This window comes from Mustela putorius, unplaced genomic scaffold, assembly GCF_011764305.1.
Source record: "Mustela putorius furo isolate JIRA1106 unplaced genomic scaffold, ASM1176430v1.1 tig00003846_pilon_pilon_pilon, whole genome shotgun sequence".
Taxonomy (NCBI): Eukaryota; Metazoa; Chordata; class Mammalia; order Carnivora; family Mustelidae; genus Mustela; species Mustela putorius.
The window spans coordinates 1,137,247-1,159,158 of NW_025421999.1; the positions used below are offsets into that span (position 1 = coordinate 1,137,247).

Consider the following 21,912-nt stretch of genomic DNA (forward strand, 5'->3'; position numbering starts at 1 on the left):
CAGAAGGTAGGGCAAGTGGGAGAGAAGTAAACAGTTTCCAACACACCACATTTCGGGAGGTCACTCAGAAAGAAACAGAACAGAGACACTCCTACTTGGGACTGGGCCGCTAAGTTCCAAGGTAACATCTATGGGAAAGGGAGGGAAAAGGCCAGGCAAAATTTTTAACCTACTTTAACCTACTAGGGGAGCCCCTGACCTAGGGTCTTTCATTATGGTCATGTATTTATAACTTAGCAAGTTCCTGTCCTCTGCTTCAGTAGTAATACTCTTCGTGTTTCAAGAGCCCAAAAGGGATTTTTGAAAGAATCACAAATCTCTCATGAGAAAGCTGCCTAGCAAAGGATGATTCATTCATGTCCTAAAAATCTATTTCTTTTTCAAATAATTTTGTACTCCAACAAGGAGCCTGAAAGTTTCCCCAACTGATACTCTGCAAAACAATGTCCCATTTCTAGAGCTACAAACCACTGCACACATACCAAAAAATAAAAGAATTAAAAATAATTCACTTTCAGTAGAACACATGATAGGCAATACCTCTGAACTCAAAAAAATAGAAAATAACCACAAAACATTCAATTTTGGCCTCAACTAAACTAAAACACTGAGTAACATTCATATATCATAACAGAAAGGGAGTTTACTTTTAAGGAGTTGCTAAAACTTTAAAACTCTGTATGCATCCTTAAAGTTTTATGTTCAGATCAAATAATCATTAGCAATAACAGTAACAGATACTATTTCATTCATGTTACAAGTTAGGTTTTGTGCAATAACTAGATTTGAATAAAATTATAGCATATTTGGATATCCTGCATATTTGTAATCTTCTGTATATGGACAAATTTTCATTCCTTTGGCTCTTGTCTCAATTTAATTTGGATGCCTATAATAAGAAAAAATTTAAAATATGTAGTAATAAAACTAAGCGGACAGTGTCTCTTTTTTTTTTTTTTTAAGATTTTATTTACTTGACAGACAGAGATCACAAGCAGGCAGAGAGACAGGCAGAGAGAGAGGAGGAAGCAGGCTCCCCGCTGTGGAGGGATCCTGATGTGGGGCTCCATCCCAGTACCCTGAGATCATGACCCGAGCCGAAGGCAGAGGTTTTAACCGGCTAAGCCACCCAGGGTCCCCTGACAGTGTCTCTTAATACCAATTTCATTTTTCAGTGAATTCTCCTAAGAGGGGCTGGAGTTCAAATCACAGCCCTGAGATTACTTTGCCATAGTTGTAAGCAATGTAGCTTTGCTTTGTCATAAGAGATTCATGTGTAAAAATGGTAATAAACAACCAAAGTATCAGGACGCCTGGGTGGCTCAGTTGGTTAAATGGCTGCCTTCGGCTCAGGTCATGATCCCAGCATCCTGGGATAGAGTCCCGCATCAGGCTCCTTGCTCTGCCTGCCTGTGCTCACTCACTCTCTCTCTGACAAATAAATAAATAAAATCTTCAAAAAAAAAAAACCCCACAACCGAAGTATTATAACACTTCAGTGAGGATAACTTTACCCAGTTTTTTATATCATAAATCTTGCAGCTTCTCTCAGAATATTCTGGAAACTAACTCAGCCTAGACAAAACACATTCAGTTTGACAGCAGCAATCTTGTATGCTAAGCTGCCTGACCTTTAAGCAATACCTATTTGTAAAAACAAACAAACAACAAAAAAATTTAGGCTTAGAGGGATAGATTTACAGAAGAGGAAGTTGGGACCAAGGATCAAGTAAGTCACTACAAAACTGTGTAAGTTATCAAAGTACACACTATTCACAATACATGCATGCCTCATTTCACAAATTTTCTAAGTTGTCAAATTAAAGCATGCCAAAAGGTATCAAAATAGATGCCTCTATATTTATACTACAGATAGGCCAATTATCACAGAGTTTTGACAAAAGATTCTAGACTTCATAATATTTCCAATTGTAAAAAGTCTAAATTAGGTAAAGTCTGACTGTAGTAAGGTCTGATCACATCACTCCCCTACTCAGATACTGTACAGAATGAAGTCTAAATTCTTCAGAGGAACATTCAGTGCTCACCATGATGAAGCTTTAATCTCCCTCCAGACTGACCTCTACCACTCCCATATGTACAACTGGGCCTCACTAGACTCTTAATTCTTCAAACTTGCTACAACTTCTTAACTCCCTTGCAGCTGTACAAAATGTCCCCTCTCCACTCTCTATCACTGTTTAAGAAAAAACTCCCTGTACTTCGAGTATCTTCTGTTGCCTATCTTTCCATGAAGTCAGCCCTAATACTCCCGAGTACTTTTTACCTCTACAGTAGCACTTAACCACATTCCACCTTGCACCATAGGTTCATACACATCAGACTCTCCAACCCTGTGTTCTGAGTGGGCAAGGACTATTTACTTTAGCACTTTCAAAATGCTTAGCACAATACCGGGGTAGGTTTCTCCAAAATGCTTATTAGATTTTATTAAGTACTTAAGAATTTAAGTATTAAATACTTAAATACTTAAGAATACTTAAGAACTTTTCCAACTGAGCAGCTTACCCAAATCCTCTGTAATAAAATTTAACCATATATAGCTCTAAATTATTTGTGGACAACTCCTAGCTAACCTCTCAAACTATTATTTCCTCAGCTAACTTAATCCAACAATGATAAAATGTGTTAAGATGCATTATCAAACTTAGTAACATCTGTGATAGGAAAAAAAAACGCAAAAATAAAAAATATGAAGTACATGTTAATAAAGTAGAAAAAAATCATAGTTCATTTCTATGTTTTAATTACAGTCTGTTACTCCTAAAAAAGTAGCATGCTATCATAAAATAGCATATATTTTGGACAGAATCAGTTAACCTGAGACTCATTTCCTTATTTATAAAATGTGGAAAATAACTACATTTACCACACATTTCTGGTAACAATGAAGGAAGTTGGTGAGCCCCCAGAACAATGTCTGAAACAATTAGTAAATGTTAATTCCCTTTCTCCACCTCACTTCTGAGTTGGTAAAAAACGCTTCATATGATCACCCATATTCAATTACAGAGCAAGTTTGGTCATAGACGTCCCCCCAAGATCTTAACACTTGTAAAATCAATGTCACTTAGGGGCACCTGGGTAGCTCAGTTAGTTAAATGCCCAACTCTTGATTTCAGCTCTGGTCATGCTCTCAGAGTCCCGAGATCAAGCCCCACATAGGACTCCATACTCAGGAGAGTCTGCTTGAGATCCTCTCCCTCTCTCCCTCTGCCCCTCCCCCAACTCACACTCTCACTCTCTAAAAATAAATAAATCTTAAAACAATTACAAATAAAATCATAACACTTAAAAAAACCTGTCTTTATATAACTTTTAATTTATATATGTGATGATCTCTCTATTGAGAACACCCTCATTTAACCTTACTAAAGTGGCTTTCAGGGGCGCCTTGTGGCTCAGTCAGTTAAGCATCTGCCTCCAGCTCAGGTCATGATCCCAGGGTCCTGGGATAGAGCCCTATATCAGGCTCCCGGTTAAGCAGGGAGCCTGCCTGTTTCTTCCTCTCCTCTGCCCCTCCCTACCACTGATGCTCTAATAAATATAATCTTTTTGAAATTTTTTTAAAATAAACTTTCATTCTCCAAGACCCAGATCAGATGTGGCCTCTGTGAAGTCTCTCCTCTCCCTACCAGCAACGATATGTGGCATTCCAAAGAATACTCTGCTCACACCTATGTATTACAGAACTTACTACTTTAGACTTGCATATTCCCCTTTTCTCACTAGGATATGGGTTCCTCAAGAGTAAAACCCATGTATAGTTGTTTCAATATGTGTGGAATGATTATACTCTATAACATACATCTATAATAAGTACAACTGTAAATACAACCATGCAAAATACACAGAATACACTGGCTCTCTATAGGAAACTGAAGGTTGAAGGGGAATGAGTTGATCATGTCACTTTCAGAGGACAAAGACTTTAAGAAGTTACATGAAGAAATGGAAGGAAAGTACTTAGAATCGTCTGAGAAGAATAAAAGGATAAAAGGTTATTTCAGGTAGATGGAAGAATTTAGGAAATAGCTCCACTTAAAGGGGCAAACAGAAGAAAGAATATAAGAAGATAAAATTAGGTAGCTTAACAGTAACTGTATATATAAAAATAAGATTTGTCCTCATGAATTGGATAAGTAGTCACTTTTGCTTTTGCTTCCCTGTCTTCCAGAGACATGTCTAATAAGGTCAAAGAGGCTTCTGCCTCTGTTTTCCTGTAGGATTTTGATGGTTTCCTGCCTCACATTTAGGTCTTTCATCCATTCTGAACTTAATTTTGTTTATGGGTCCAGTTTCATCTTTCGGTATGTTGCTGTCCAGTTTTCCAAATACCATTTGTTGAAAAGAGTCTCTATTTTTCCTTTGGATATTCTTTCCTGCTTTGTCAAAGACTAGTTGACCATACAGCTGAGGGTCCATTTCTGGGTTCCCTGTTCTGTTCCACTGTTCTAAGTGTCTGTTTTTGTACCAGTACCATACCATCCTAATGACTACAGCTTTGTAATATTGCTTGAAATCTGCAATTGTGACGACTCCAGTTTTGTTTTTCTTTTTCAGAATTGCTTTGGTTATTTGGGGTCTTTTGTGGTTTCATACAAATCTTAGGATTGTTTGTTCTAGCTCTGTGAAAAATGCTGGTGGTATTTTGATACAGATAGCACTGAATGTGTAGACTGCTTTGGGTTGTATACACATTTTAACAACATTTGTTCCAGGAGCATGGAATGTTTTTCCATTTCTTTGTGTCCTCTACAATTTCTTTCAAAAGTGTTCTACAGTCTTCAGAGTACCGATCTTTTACTTCTTTAGTTAGGTTTATTCCTAGGGATCTCATTGTGTTAAGTGCAATTGCAAAAGGAATTGATTCCTTTAATTCTTTTTCTACTGCTTCATTATTGGTATATAGAAATGTAACAGATTTCTGCACATTGATTTGATATCCTGCATCTTTGCTGAACTCACCAGAGTTCTAGCACTTTTTTGGTGGAGTCTTTCAGGTTTTCTACATAGAGTATCATGTCTTCTGCAAATAGTGGAAGTTTGATTTCTTCCTTGCCAATCTGGATGACTTTAATGTCTTTTTCTTGTCTAACTGCTGAGACTGAGACTTCCAGTACTAAAATGAACTACTGGGGTTTCATCAAGATGAAAGCTTCTGTACAGGGGCACCTGGGTGGCTCAGTGGGTTAAGCCTCTGCCTTCGGCTCAGGTCATGATCTCAGGGTCCTGGGTTCGAGCCCCACATCAGGCTCTCAGAGAGCTCAGCAGAGAGCTCTCTCTGCCTGCCTCTCTGCCTACTTGTGATCTCTCTCTCCCTCTCTGTCAAATAAATAAGTAAAATCTTTAAAAAAAAAAAAAAGCTTCTGCACAGTAAGGAAACAATCAACAAAATTAAAAGACAGCCTTCGCAATGGAAGATATATGCAAATGACATATGTGATAAAGGGATAATGTCCAATATCTATAAAGAACAAGCTCAACATCTAAAAAACAAATACCCCAGTTAAGAAATGGGGAGAAGACATGAATAAATACTTTTCCAAAGAGGTTATCCAGATAACTAACAGACACATGAAAAGACGTTCAACATCACCCATGATCAGGGAAATACAAATCAAAACTATGATGAGATACCACCTCACACTAGTCAGAATGGCAAAAATTAACAACACAAGGAACAACAGGTATTGGTGAGAATACCTGTGCTGGTGCCACCACTCTGGAGAACAGTACAGAGGTTGCTCTAAAAGTTAAAAATGGAACTACCCCATAACCCAGCAATTGCACTATTAGGTTTCTGCACAAAGGATACAAAAATACAGATTCAAAGAGGTACATGCACCCTTATGTTTACAGTAGCATTATCAACAATAGCCAAACTATGTAAAGAGCCCAAATATCCACAGACTGACGAATGGATAAAGAAGATATCGGGGTGTGTGTGTGTATAATATCACTCAGCCATCAAAATAAACAGAATCTTGCCATTTGCAATGCTGTGGATAGTGCAAGAATGTATCATGCTAAGTGAAATAAGTCAGTCAGAGAAAGACAAAATACCATATGATCACACTCATGTAGAATCTAAGGGGAAAAAAACAGATCAACATACGGGAAGGCGGAAAAGAAAAAAAAGGAAAGAGGAAAACAAGCCCAAAGTGACTCTCAACGACAGAAAATGAACTGAGAGGTTGCTGGAGGAACATGGGTGGGGGATGGGCTGAATGGCTGATGGATATTAAAGAGGGCACCTGTTGTGATAGGCACTAGGTGTTGTATGTAAGTAATGAATCACTGAATTCTACTCCAGAAACCAATACTGCACTACATGTTAAGAAAATTTAAAAAAAAATTAGTCACTGGCTTTCATTAGTCAAATAGGGAAGTTAACCTCAATTAAAGTGGACCAGAAATCATAAAGGTCACTCAGTGACTAATATTACAGTAATACAGTCTGGTGATAAGCAAGGAGAGAACTTATCCTGAATAAGTAAACTTGATAAACACCATATGTACATGTGTCTACATATCAAGTTAATTTTTATTCTCCCTGCAAAGAGAATATTAAAACAACCACTGCCATAAAGTACTCCAGGTTTCACAAATGTCTCACAGAAAAGAATCAACAACTTTATGCTGTTTTTGTTAGAACCGCATCATAATTAGGAAATGTCTTTCAGCAAACAATGATATGGTATTGAACTTCAATGTCAGAGTAGCTAGAAAAGTTTGGCACCAACTGCATTCAGGTAGTATTTGAAGAGGCATGTGATTGCCTGCAACTGTACATAGAGAAGAGCAGATAAAGAAACAATTTTTGAGATGAAGGGCAAAGGAAGCCATTACCTTTGCAAGTCAACAAATCCAGTGACAGAAGCTGCTAGAGAAAACTATACCATGGAATGTAAAATCCATATAGATGATGAGTTAAAGTGACCAGCATCAAAAGCTGTTTAGGTGTCAAGGAAACAGCAGATGGAAAAATTGCCTTTTAAACTCATTAGGATGAGAGTGAGTATTTTTCTCAGAGGTCAGAAATTAGTGATAAGAGGTATAAGTTTACAACAACAAAGTTGTGAACAGTCCAGTTCAGATTTCCTGTAGTGGAAAGGAAGGAAATGAAAATAAAATTGGTAGGAGACAAACAATGCTTCCTTGAAAATAGGGATAACCTGGCCGTCTCAATACAGAGGGAACGATAATATAATGGAAGAATGAATAAATGGCTAAGGAGCCAGTAATTTTTCACATTAAATAAACACAAACTCACAGAAACCAAAGCAGGATTTCTCAACCTTGGCACTACTGACATTTTGGGCAGGATAATTCTTTGTCATGGGGAGCTGTCTTGCACACTGAGAGGATGTTCAGCAGCATGCCTGGCCTCTACTCACTTGATACCAGTAGCACCGCCCCCCCAATTTATGACAACCAAAAATGTCTCCAGGTACTACCATATTTCTCCTGGAAGACAAAATTATGCCCTGCTGAGAACCACTGGTATAAAGAAAAAGAAGAATACACTTTTGGGAACAAGAATGTGACATATGTAAGGAATTACATACTTTTCTAAAACACAAGGCTAAAGCTTTAGAGCTCTAGGTGAGGTCAAAAACAAAAGGACATCAATAGCCAAGACCATATTTGGAGGAAATACAAATTTGTAAGAATAGATAAGAGGGCTCTTTGAAAAACAAATTAAAAAAATACTTAGTTGGCTTAATTACCAGCTTTCCCAGCTATGTTTATATCATTATATGAGCTTTAGATGTCCTTTTCCTCCTGGTTTCATACTTATTGTACATAGTTCCATGAAAAAAAAAAAAAAGCACAGAAATTTTAACTCATTCAAGTTAGTGATCATAAGTATGGAACAGCCCAACTTCCAAGCATATACTGGTATAATCATGACCTGTTTCATTCATCACATTTGTTAATTAAAAGCTCCCTTCTATTCTTGGGAGGATGATGATTAAGACTGAAGGGCTAGAACTCAAATCACAAACACATTTCCATATTATCTGGCATGTAAACCCATAGTTTAAGACTCTATTACTTGTCACACAACAACACAAAAATAGTTGTGTGACAAAAATAGTGTCACAACACTCTCAGAAGCCTAATTAAAAAGGTAACACTTGGCTGAATATGCCACACTTTTATAGCCGCCAATCTTTAAGCAAAGCAGACACAAGCAGCAGCAGGAGAAGGTAGGTGATTCTTGGCACTCCCCTAAACAAGAAACTATGCATATCATGTACTTATATACTAGGAGATAGCATTAGTTTTTCCAAAGCAGTTTTACTTCACACAAAATTTCACAAACAAACAAGGGGAATGGGCAGAGGAGGAGAGATAGAAACTAAAAGATGAAACAGGCAGTTTGGCTTGGCAGTATAACCTGTTCAGAAGCTACTCTCTTCATGGCTAACATACAAAGACAAAAAAAATAAATAAATGAGAGAGAGAGAATCATATGCAATATTCAATAGTTGTAAAGTACAGTAGGCCTTGTGTTGACCACGAAATTATTTAAGAGGCCAGACTGATATTTTTAAGAATTATGTTCATATATCCTTAAAATCGACAGCCATATCACTTTTATCCTCATAGCTATTTCCCATCAAGTGGTGACGTATCTGGCCTACTACTTCATGGCAGTGATTCAAAGAATTTTAACTACTAATTATCAGTGGTCCAACCATCACCAGTCTAGAGAACCACTAGGTCTTCAAGTCAATTTAGAGCCAGTCTAAAATTTAGGGTCTTAGACAGTATAAAAACAATGGCTAAAAACATGGATTTCCTTAGTCACACTGGTCTTGAATTTCAAATTCACCACTATTTCATTGGGCAAGTTACTTATCCTTTTCTCTTTTTTTTTTAAGATTGTATTTATTTATTTGACAGACAGAGATCACAAGTAGGCAGAGAGGCAGGCAGAGAGAGAGGAAGGGAAGCAGGCTCCCTGCCGAGCAGAGAGCCCGACACAGGACTCCATCCCAGGACCCTGGGATCACGACCTGAGTCGAAGGCAGAGGCTTCAACCCACTGAGCCACCCAGGCGCCCAACCTTTTCTGAGCTCTCTTCCTCACCCACAAAATAACTGAGGTGAGAACCAAATGAGTCACTGTTGATGGGGGAGGTATCTGCCATCAATCCCTGAGCAACCCTGCACATTCTTACTAGGTAGAAAGGCCCTGAGACTGAAGGGCCCTGACAACAATTTAGCCAGGCCATTTCTGAGGGCTATGTTTAAAGCACGTGACCCTAGGGACACCTGGGTGGCACACTTGGTTAAACATCCAGCTCTTGACTTTGGCACAGGTCATGATCTCAGGGTCATGGGATTAAGTCCCACATTGGGCTCCATGCTCAGAAAGAAATCAGCTCCAGAGTCTCTCTCTCCCTCTGTGCCTCCTCTCTGTCTCTCTCTCAAATAAATAAATAAGTGAAAATAAAGCAAGTGGCCCTGATCATGAGGTAATACCACCCCTCCCCAAAGAACATGCTTGCTTCTGCTTATCATAAAAGTGGTAAATCCTCCAAACTCACTGTTCCTCTCCTGTGACACAACTGACTACCCATGTAGGCATCCATACTGGTCTACCTGTAAAAATTAGGACCACAGTGAACCAGCAGGTCACAGTGACATTCTGTCTACTGCTTTTGCAATGAATAATAAACCATCTTTTATTGCTGACCCACGAGTCTTAAGTTTTCTGCAATCCTTCACGAAACAGCAACAGGTATATAAGGAGGATAAAATCCCAGACCTGTAACAGTTCTTGACAAAAATATGCAAGGCATTTAGAATAGCAACTGGCACATACAATATCTTTCATTACTGAGAAACTCCTCTGGGCAGGCCCAAGTACTATACTTGGTCAGTAAACCAAGGGAACCACCCAAGTATTAGAATGACCTAGGATAGAGCCAGCATTCTTTAGGGCCCTTTATACAATGCATGGTTAAAACAATGCTGATGTGACCTTCACTGAACTAGGCTAACTCAGACCCTGGAAACAGTAAAATTAATTGGTATTTTCACCCATTAGCACTCAGACTTCAACTGTCATCTTTTATAACTGCCAACTTTTCATCTAACTAGAACCTACATGTCATGTATTTATGTTACAGAAGAGTCATTACAACTGTCAATAACCTCTGACTTCCTGTACATCAGAGCTGAATGGAACCTTAAAGATGGTTTATTTCAACTCCTGGATTTTACAGAATAAACGGACACCTAGAGAAAAGATAGATGACTTGCCCAGAGTTATATTTTTAAAAGCAGTCAGCTTACCTTCTATATAACCTCTTCAAATTGTGAGAAATTAACTCTTAAAATAAAACTTAATAAGATCAGTTAAACACCCTATTTAGCTTATTTCAACTCTATATAGCTTATGAAACTCTTAGATTCTATAAAATATGGAGTCATGAAAACACAAAGTGGTGATACTAGAATCAAAATGCAATTTCAATTAGTTTATGGCAGCATGACTGATGATGTGTGTGGATGGGAAATACTTTTAAATAAATCTGTCACATTCAGTAATTGATTTCACATCCAATGGCCATCCTTCTTGCATGTTATTTCTGTGGCCAGGCAATAGGATACACCACTAATAATATTCACAGAAACCAGTAAAAGCAAGGAGTAAGATGATCCAAGTTAGGGGCGCCTAGGTGGCTCAGTTAGTTAAAGCCTCCGCTTTCGGCTCAGGTCATGATCCCAGGGTCCTGGGATCGAGCCCCGCATTGGGCTCTCTGCTCAGCAGGAAGCCTGCTTCCTCCTCTCTCTCTCTCTCTCTCTCTCTCTGCCTGCCTCTCTGCCTACTTGTGATCTCTGTCTGTCAAATAAATAAATAAAATATTTTTTAAAAAAAGATGATCAGAGTTAGAAACATGCAAGGGTTAATAGGTTAGTTAAACGGAGGTGGTTGAAAGCAGAGATATGTAACATAACCTATCTTGATCCACAACTAGCCACAAAAGATTTTATAGGAGGAGTGTGATAAACTGGGCACAGAGCCCTGCTTAACTCCTACTTTAAAGTATAACTAATGCTTCAATTCCATTATAGCGAGATATATAGCCCCTTAAAATTTAGTATTTGGACTCAGACCTATTCAGCCATATAAATATGGAGGATTTGGATCTCACAGAAATTTATAAGACCATCTTGATTAAGCAAGTATAGGCTATACAAAGGAAACCTAAGAATTCAGAGGTAAGAAAACATGGGTTAGCCCTGCTTTAGTAAAGCAAACACATGAAAAGCCAAACCACTGGCATGGAAAAAATCCAGGCCATTTTTTTTTTTTTGTACTGTAAAATCTTCCCTCCCTTTAACAGCTTGTTTAAAGACCATTAGCTATTCAACCAAAGGGGAGGAAAAATGTAAGCTAATGCACTGCCAATGAAGAACAAGTTGTGAAGTCAGCCTAAGAAAAGATTATTTCCACTCACAAATGTTTTATGTACACACTGACTCTTCTGGAAAACATTGATTTTGTAATGTGAGGTACTAGGCTGCAAGGCACATTAGAGGATATACTTCTGCCAAATTTATTTCAACCCATCTTAAATTTCTACAGGTTCTTGCATAGGTAACATAAGTGAAAATAGATGTTATGACACAAACTTTTAAAAAAATGCAGTTTTACCTGACAGTCTGTAACCATGCGAAGAACTGTAGAACAATAACATCAAGAAAATCACTGGAGACAGTGCAGAAAGGGAGGAACCTTAAGTTAGAAAAAGCAATCAACATAATGAACCTGGAGGCTAGGTCCTCCAGAACACAGCCCTCTACAATTGAGGAATGCAATCATTTAAAGGCAAAGGTAGGGCACCTGGTGGCTCAGTGGGTTAAAGCCTCTGCCTTCAGCTCAGGTCATGATCTCAGGGTCTTGGGATCGAGCCCCACATCAGGCTCCCTGCTGAGCAGAGAGCCTGCTTCCCTATCTCTCTCTCTGCCTGCCTCTCTGCCTACTTGTGATCTTTCTCTGTTGAATAAATAAATAAAATCTTTAGAAAAAAAAATAAAGGCTAAAGGTAGTCAGGCTTAGGATAACACATTATATAGATATACACCTTATGTTCTTTTTGTCAGAATTAATGACAAGTGGAAAATACCTTTTCTAAGTGAGACATTATCTAAGTCCTGTGCCTTGCTGAATCTCCTATCAGGTATGAGAATAAAATCCACAAAATAAAGATAAAAGGAATACAATAAAAGTAGTTTAAATGCAGTCACTAGCCCATATTACACACTCTGTGTGAATTACAAAAAATAGTCCCCAGAAGATACAGTCTTGTGATTGAGCACATGATTTGGTAAGTGATGTGACCTCATGGTCTCACATCCTTGAGTGTCGCTGCCCAAGTCTCTATTATACATACAACTTCAAAATGTAAGTGTACAGTCTATACAAGGTCTTGCTTTCTACATATAGAATCTTCCTAAACAGCTTCAGCCAGCATGATACGCTATTAAGCATTTGAAATTTTATCACTGGTAGACTGCAAAGCACATAAAACAATACCTCCACAGATTTTTCTCCCCTCAGCGAAACAAAAGAAACATGTGCCACAATGATCCAGCCCCAACAATTATCAATCATCTCCTATTTTGAGGAAAATTACCACCTGACTGGATCAGTAAATAGACTAGAAGTTGAAGACTGGAAATGGATTACTAGTCTAAATCTACTTGAATCCAAAGTTCAAGAAATGATATGCCTACTGCCTCCCAGTATAATAACAGCACTCAGCACTAAATTGCTATCTGGAAAGTAGTGGTTACACAACTTCTTTAGTAAATCTGTATGGAGTCCAGGCTTTTTGCCCAAGTAGATTTCTCATACTTACCCACTCCACCCATCCCCAGCTCCATCACCACATTAGTATAGCCTGATTTTCAATTTTAACCCCACAAATATCCAAATAAGAAAACTTAATAGTTCCAAGTTCTTTGTAAAGGTTTACTCACCCAATTATCCATATTCAGCAACCTAGAGTATATTAAAGTGGCTAAAAATCAATGACAGACACCTCAATTATCAAATTGGCATTTGTATTGAAATAAAAACTAGAGCTAGTAACATATATATAGTTGTGTGTATCAAAAGAGTTATATGAACCCTTTAGCCCAGAACTCAAGAACGCATTTCCTTTACCCAACTATCTACATTTCCCTATAAAGAAAATACTTACACATAAACCCCACCCCACTTCACAAATTGCAAAATGAAGAATGAGTGATTACCCAACCAGTGAGTGGAGCCAAAAGTCTTATTTGGTCTCTTTTCTATGGCACATAGTAGCTGTTCTAACTCTCCACGTTTGTCTAGACAACCTTTCAGATATTTCTACAGAATTAAAGACAGAGGGGCAGCTGGATGGTTCAGTCAGTTAAGTACCCCACTCTTGATTTTTGCTCAGGTCATGATCTTAGGGTCCTGGCACTAAGCCCCACACTGGGTTCCATGCTCAGTGCAGAGTTTGCTTAAGAGATTCTTCTCTCCCTTTCTCCCTCTGCCCTTCCCCCTGCTGGCAGGTATACACTCTTGCCCTCTAAAATAAATAAATCTTTAAAAAAGGAACTGAAGATAGAAGTGAACTTAATTGGAACTGATACTTCATGATAGCACTTTATGTGGAATAACTTTAAATGAAATTTTACCATTAACTTTGGGGCACCTGGGTGGCTCAGCACGTTAAGCATCTGACACTTAGTTTTGGCTCAGGTCATGATCTCATGAGTATGAGATCAAACCCCACTTCAGACTCCGCGCTCAGAGTCTGCTTAAGAGTCTCTTCCTCTGCCCCTCCCCCCATTTGCACATGCACACTCTGTCTTTCAAAATAAATCTCTAAAAAATTGTACCATTGGGGCACCTGGGTGGCTCAGTGGGTTAAGCCTCTGCGCCTCTGCTTTCGGCTCAGGTCATGATCTCGGGGTCCTGGGATCAAGCCCCGCATCGGGCTCTCTGCTCAGCGGGGAGCCTGCTTCCCCCTCTCTCTCTGCCTGCCTCTCTGCCTACCTGTGATCTTTCTCTCTGTCAAATAAATAAATAAAATCTTTAAAAAAAAATTGTACCATTGGCCGCCATCCTGCTGTGTGCTGCACGCTGTTAATTGACCATGTCTTCTCACAAGACTTTTAGGATCAAGCGATTCCTGGCCAAGAAACAAAAGCAGAATCGTCCCATTCCCCAGTGGATTCGGATGAAAACTGGTAATAAAATCAGGTACAACTCCAAGAGGAGGCACTGGAGGAGAACCAAGCTGGGTCTCTAAGGCGTCCCACCTCACGCGATGACACACCTAATTGGCACCATGTATTTAATTAAGCTACTTGAGGATCATGTGTTCTATTCCATCACCCTGTTAACCACCTTTCTGCCTGGCCAATAGATACCATTTATCAGCGAAAGATTTTTCTGTTACTATAGCTCTGCACCAGTGGGTTGGTTTGGTAATAAACATGAGGCCTTTGAGCTGTAAAAAAAAAAAAAAGAAAAAAGAAAAAAATTGTACTATTAACTTCAAGTTGTATTTGGTTAAGGAACTCAGTGACATGTATACTAGTTAGGCACACATTAAATTAAAACTCTATCTTTTGAGTCAATTAGGGATATTTGAATATGAATTAAGTATTAGATGATACCAAGCAATATATTATTTTTTAAGTGGCAACAGTGGTATATGGTTACATTAAAAAAAGGTAATTTTTACTTTTTATTATATTTATTATATGTCTTATATCTTCCTACTGAAGTATGTAGGAAAAAAATGACATGATATCTGGGATTTGCATTAAAATACTTTAGCAAAGAAAAAATAAGGATGGATAAAGCAAATGCTGAAAATCTAGATAACTGCTAGATTGGGGGTAATGGAGATACGGTAATTCGTTATACTAACCTCTCCACTTGTTAGTACATTTGCAAATTTTTATCTTTTACAAAAAGGCCACATTAACTAGCCTTTATTATACATAAAGTGAAAACTATATTTCTATCTTTTTTTACTTTGAGCTAGGTGAGAGACCAATAAATTAAGGATAAAATTCCTCATAATTTTGACCAAATCTTTACCAAAGCATGTGGCTATCTATCCCAGAATGACAGATTTAGAACTGTACCTATTTTCTCCCCTGGGTGACTCCCAGAATTACCAGGTGATAGAATCAACAGCCTTTGGGAAGCAATACATTACTAATGAAGTCTCGGATTCCTACACCAACCTGCATGAATAGCGACACAGAAGCTTCTCAACTGAAGTAGGCACTGCTATAGAGAGCCTTAACAGAAAGAAAGACTGGTAGACAATTTGACAGTGTTTGGTAGCTTACTATCCTGAAAACAACGCAGAAAAGCCTTCATTAAACAAAAGCTTGTGTAAGTGGTGATTAGTAAGAATTTTGTTTGCCACATTTTTTCATGAGAAAGCACCAATACCCTTTCCCCAGGACGCCTTACATAAAGCAAGCAAAAATCAGAATTCACTCAAATGTCTGCTTAAGCTATAGCCAGAGTAAATCAATCAGGCTGAAACAGATTCAACCTAATCAGATAAATAAGTTTTAAATTAGTATGAGTTCACATTTATTACTTACAGTCATAATAAATAGCTATGTAAAAATACATCTCAACCTTCCTTTATACAGATCAATTTTGAGCTGTCTTTCTACAAGAAGACAATGGGTATCTCCTACAAGATGCCCACTTGGATATCAAGTATGTAACTATTATTTCAAGTCACCTGGCCATCATCTTAGTTTCTTCAGTCTTGAGACAAAAGAGCAGCATATCAAACATCCCAAATCTGACAGAAGGAATTGGTCTCGGCATGGCAGACTAGATACAGGAATAGGGGGAAGTTGGGTCTTCAATAACAATCCATATGGTGCTAGTGATAACCAGTAATTTTTAACCAAATGTGCTGATTCAGGGAAATTAGCATATATTATGTGTGTATAATTTTCAGAGTATCCTGTCATTTAAAGTGTTCTTTGGGATCACACTGGCAAAGAATAGGATTTCACTTCAATGACATACTGCTACTGCCAGAGCTAGAGCTCCTCGTACCTGGAGTAAACTCTAGGTGGATTATAATTCTGATGGTTCCAAAAAGGAACAAAATGAGAGATTGAGTAATTTTTCACCTTCAGAGACCTTGAAGCATAATAACTCAGTGCTATAAGCACTTCTTGCAATATTTTAAACTTATCTCTAGGCTAGTCCCCTTAACATATAGGGACTCAGTTTCCTTATTTGTACAACAGCAGTTAAGCTACCTGGCAAGGCAGAATGCCAAAGATATCTAATAAATGATGCCAAAAATAATAAAAGATATCTAATTTAAAAATGTTTCTGTTTTAAGATTTTTATTTACTTGTCAGAGAGAGAGAGAGAGTACACACAAGCGGGGGGAGCAGCAGGCAGAGGGAGAAGCAGGCTCCTCGCTAAGCAAGGAGCCTAATGCAGGACTCAAATCCATTTTAAGACCCTGGGATTATGACCTGAGACAAAGGCAGACCCTTAACTGACTAAGCCAACCAGGTATCCCTCTAATAAATATTTTTTAACAAAAATTTTAAATGTGTCAAATTGATAAATTAAAAGAAAATGGTAGCCTGGTTCTTAAAAAAATACTACAGTAAAAAAAAATGTTAAATTCACATCTTATATTCATCCAACAGAATTATTAGTAAAAGGTCAGAATGTATACTCCTCCAAATGGACAAATGGAATAGGGAATCAATCAACATATAACCATATTATGGTACTTCATACAATAATATTAGAGCTATCAAATTGCAAGAAAGCCATTAAACCATCCAACCACAATCACATTCAATTCAGGTAGTATAGGGGGTTAATCGTAATGCTATATTATTGTATAGCAATACAAAATTTCTAAATGCTATCTCATTCATTTCTGTGTTTTATCTACATGATCTTGTAAAGCCAGTCAGGCAGACATTATCTCCAACCCCCAGATGTTAATGAAAGGGCTCAAACTCCTGCTGTTAAACAGTTCATCAGAAATCACAAGCAAAGGGCACCTGGGTGGCTCAGTCCTTTGGCCTCTGCCTTCCTCTCTGGGTCATGATCCCAGTCTCGCAACAGGCTCCCCACTTGGCGGAAGCCTGGTTTCCCTCTCCCACTTCCCCTGCTTGTATTCCTGCTCTCGCTGTCTTTCTCTCTGAAAAATACATTAGTAAAATCTTTAAAAAAAAAAAAAAAAAGGAAGCAAAGAAAGAAAGAAATCACAAGCAACTAAAAGACAAGACACTGGACCCAGGTCCTTTGGTCCTCCTACTAATAACAATAAAGTGTTTCTTGGGTCATAAGTTTTAATACTTTTTGTCTGCATTAAGTTCAGGTTCTGCCATCACAAGAATCCAAACAAAAAGGGGGATAGAGAAGTTCTCCCAGACAAGAAGTTTCTTGAATTTCAAAATAGACGAAGGACACAGAGGGATGTACAGATAGGTTCATTTGATGGAGTATTTTTTAAAAGCCTATTTTCAACAATTTACACTCTCAAAATGTCTGGCCTATAGGGAAAGAATTCCCAGCTAATAATCATTTACTGAGTAGTTCTGTACTCAAGCACCAGGTTACAAGGTTTTCAAGAATAGGCATAAAGTGGGACCACAGCCCAGAAGCATTTTAAAAATCTCTGTAGATACAAGATCAGCATGTAACATTAAGACTCACAATAGTTATGAATTCAGCCTTTGGTAAGCTGAGGAATCAGTGAAGTTTTAATAAAAGTATGAGGGAATTTTGAGACACAAGCTGAGCTGTGAAAGTCAGGTGAGATTTATAAAGGAGAAATAAGGTAGATATTTCAAATCTGGTGATAATTTTCAGTATGGGTTCCAAGAAGGTGAGACAATGGAGTAGCAGGAAGAAACTGAAATGCAGAGATATATATGCCTAGTAAAGAGATGAACTAGTAAATCAATGAGTAGATGAGTTGCAACTGAAATCCAGGTCTCTAAACATCAAACTCTTTGGTCACTCTGTTCCTCTTAACTAGTCTTCTTGCCTCCACTCTGCCCCCTTCTCCAAGAAACTCACCACTGTATTAAGTTTCTTTAATTCTGATCAGGCCAGTCCCCTGCTTAAATCTCTTCAATGGCCTACTGTGGCTTACAGAAAGAATTTGAAACTGTAAAATAGCATACAAATATCCATCATGATCTGGACTCTCTCTTTTCTAGCAGGTCCACCATAGGTACCCTTTGTTTCAGCCATTAAAATCTACACACAGTTCCTTTAATAGGCATGTTACCATATCTCTCTACCTTTGTATATGTTGTTCTTTCAACCTAAAAATGCCTTTCCTTCCCCTTCTTCAATTAATACCTTATTCTTCAAGCTTTGGTGTAAATGTCACCTACTATGGTTAAGGCTTTCCTTGTTACACTCAACCATCCAATTAGATTTAGATGCCTCTCCACAATGTATCACCCTCCTATGCATATCCCTATGCTTCTTTATCACACAGCTCTTTAATCATTAACTTCCCTGTCTCCCCCACTAGACTAGGTGCATCTTTGTATCACCAACCATCAGCATGCCTAACATCCAGTAGGTGCTCAGTATATGTTTGTTGCATGAATGAACTCATTGTGCTCAACTTTTCAATTAAATCAAAACATGATTTATCCAATTAAAAAACCAAACCAAATATTCAGGAAGTTATACAATAACCAAAAAATTAACTTCTATTACACCAAGTTACTAATTTGACTCCCCTATGTAAAGACCAAAGGCTTCAGAAATGATACAGAAACACAAAGCCAAAAAGCAAAAACATCTAAGACTGTTAAGCCCTTCTTCACCACTGTGTGTGTGTGTGAGGGCTGTCAGTTCTACCTTAACAATAGCCTCTTTTAATAATCAAGCCATTACCTTAAATATGTGGAATTCAAGATGCAGCTCCTTCATAATACTTCTAGAGTTCTATTAGGTTTGACAAAACATACTCCATGACTGACACTAAATTAGTAATTAATCTAAGATTCATGCTGCTTGATGACATGCTACAATCTGGGCCTAACCAAAGAGCGACATAAAAATACAAAGCTTTAATAATAATACATTATTCAAAAGGTGCTAAGTCCAAGAGATGAATGCCTTCAGTAAAAAAAAATCAAATAGGGTCATTATGAGGATTCGCAGATGAAGAAAATTAAACTAAGTTCTGTTAAATTTGTATTTAATCTTAAAAAGAAAAATTTTTTTTTTCTTTAAAAAGATTTTATTTATTTATTTGACAGAGAGAGAGAGAGAGAGAGAACGAAAGAGGGAACACAAGCAGGGGAAGTAGGAGAGGGAGAAGGCGGCTTCTCGCTAAACAGAGAGCCTGATGTGGGACTGGATCCCAAGACCCTGGGATCATGACCTGAGCGGAAGGCAGATGCTCAAGGTCTGAGCCACCCAGGTGCCCCCACCCCCAAAAAAATTCTAATACCCATCAAAAAGTTGAGATATAAAGTAGTTCCTCTCAACAGAAAACATACCTTCCTTCTCCAGTTTTCCAGAACAATGAGAAACTAAATGAAAACAAATGAATCACAACCCTTATACTTTAATGAATCCACTATAACTATTGTTACTTTTTCAACGTAATGGAAATTTTCATCTTAACTAATACTATATATAGACATTATCTAATTAACTTCTTTTTACTCCCAGAAATCTTCAATACCAATCATTTGTGTGATCAGTACTATTTCCCTTCTGCCTTCATTACTGACCTCCTCCTCTCCCTGTTAAACTTGGGAGTGGAATCAACTGGCATACCTTTACCCTCTCTCTTTGGTAACCCAATAGTTCTTAGCCTTCTATAGTTAACAGGCGCCTTTGAGAAACTGATGAAAACTATGAAACCCAGAAAAATGAATGTACCTATTACACTCAATTTTTTTCATACAACTTCAGGAATTACCCCCCACAGTTACCTACACAAGTAATTTTTATGACCATATAGCTCTCTTCTATAATCTCACACAACTCCTTTATATACATACATAATTAAGAACTTTACAATGATTAATAATACTCAAAATAATAAAATTAAGTAAAGTTTTATCTTACTGGCAATATTTTAAGAACCCCCAGATGAACTCCACCCTAAAAGGCCTTAGAACATGTTGAGCACTTCAATAAGACAACTCAAAATAATGAGTAAGGCATTAATTAAAAAAAATGTCTTATCAAGTCTTGTTGTTTGATCAACTTGCTTGCTTTAAAATGGCCGAAATGTCTTCCTAAATTTGTTTTTATTAACTCTGACATATCTGCTTCTAAAATCATGTAAGTCTCAAAACTTAATTTGTGCAAAAAGTAAAGTTCCAACTGCTATTAATTCTTGGATTCAAATACCCATTCTACAATATCAAGCTATGTTCAACACTGAATACTGTAGCCAGTGAGTGAAAGTGATACCATCTCTTAACGATCTAGTTACCTCATCAAAGCAAGTAAAACATAAAAGATGAAACAGAACAAATACCAAACGGAAAGGAAGAATATAATCAAGGTGTTATTACTAAAAGAGATAAGTGCTTTCTTGAAAGTGTAGTTCCTAAAAGTAGAAGCTTCTTGCTGGATATACCAAACTATTCGTGGACACTAAGCTGACGTTTATTTTTGCTTGAACTTTTAATCACTGTTTAAATCACACTTTTGTACTGGGTCAAAAAAAAAAAAGGAAACATGACCACTCTTTTACCACAAACTGATAAATTTCAAAGCTGCATCAGAATTTTTAAATATATTAAATGTTGGTGATACACTCACAAAACTTTCCTAAGTTTCATAAAGCTGTGCGCACCTATTATTAAACCAATTAGCCCTCTACCAGCATAGACAATTCACAAAAAAAAGTTTCTTTATTTGTGAATACTGGGTTAACAGGATATATCAAGTAAGCAAGTTATCAGTTTGCCTCAAGTTAGCGTGGAATTGATGAGACTTTAAACTGTTCATTTTATTCTAACCCACTACGTCCCTTCTTCCCACACAATGGAAATCTATATACTTTCTGAAATAATAGTTTGATCATTGTCTTCCAGCATGGACAATTCATCATTGAAAGGCAAACTGGAAGTAAAAGAGAAGTGCAACAGGTACATACCAAACGATCAGATGCCATAAGAAAATAGTTATTAGTAATGTCACTGTCTCCTCTGCTATTATAAACAAGTTGCTGGTGAAAACTGAAAACTAAATGTGCAACATGTGCTTGTCCTTCTGAGTTAGAGGAAGAAACTTCAAACAAGATTTATTTGCTGAACTTGTGCAGGAAAACTATTTTCCCTCATAAAATTATGAAATTATAAACTTTATTGATAAATGTCTGCATATTTGCCATGACCGGGAAAAAAAGACTGTAGCCAATATATTTTGTTAATGCTACTAGTTTTTAAGTTTCACTATTAAACCATTTTCATATAAACTAAAAAAAAAAAAAGAAAAAAAGAGGAACCTTTTTAACTGATGAGTTGAAGAAACTCCAGTATTTCCCAACCTAATACCAGGCCCCATAGATTACATTCCTCTGCACATTAAGTCAGTGGCAGGAAATGGACTGCTACCACTGGTTCACACACTTTCAGGGCTATGAAACTTGTGCAGTCTTACTGCTTTTGACCATTCTTAATCAACTACGTGGAAGTACTGTAATGACTCTATTATATAAACAACAATTGGGGGTACCTCACCCAACCTCAAACTCCCACGCTCCCCCCGACTCTTACACAGAAATGTTTCTTGGGCAAGCACATGGAAGAGGCAACGGGAAAAGGCGCACGTAGGCGATTCTTCCTTACATTTCTGGTAAAGCAG

The 21,912-nt window shown here is 37.6% G+C and overlaps 2 protein-coding genes across 8 annotated transcripts in view; one reads left to right on the forward strand and one right to left on the reverse strand.

The window, feature by feature from the left end:
- DIAPH2 (diaphanous related formin 2) overlaps positions 1 to 21,912 on the reverse strand; it is a 980,096-nt gene that overhangs the window by 957,284 nt on the left and 900 nt on the right. The window lies entirely within an intron of this gene.
- On the forward strand, positions 14,147 to 14,366 carry LOC106004061 (60S ribosomal protein L39). The gene has a single exon (XM_013047540.2). The coding sequence runs from the start codon at positions 14,183 to 14,185 to the stop codon at positions 14,336 to 14,338; it is 156 nt and encodes a 51-aa protein (XP_012902994.1). The 5' UTR covers positions 14,147 to 14,182; the 3' UTR covers positions 14,339 to 14,366.

Coding starts and splice junctions, on each gene's coding strand:
- LOC106004061 (XM_013047540.2), top strand. CDS start 14,183: ATGTCTTCTCACAAGACTTTTAGGATCAAGCGATTCCTGGCCAAGAAA.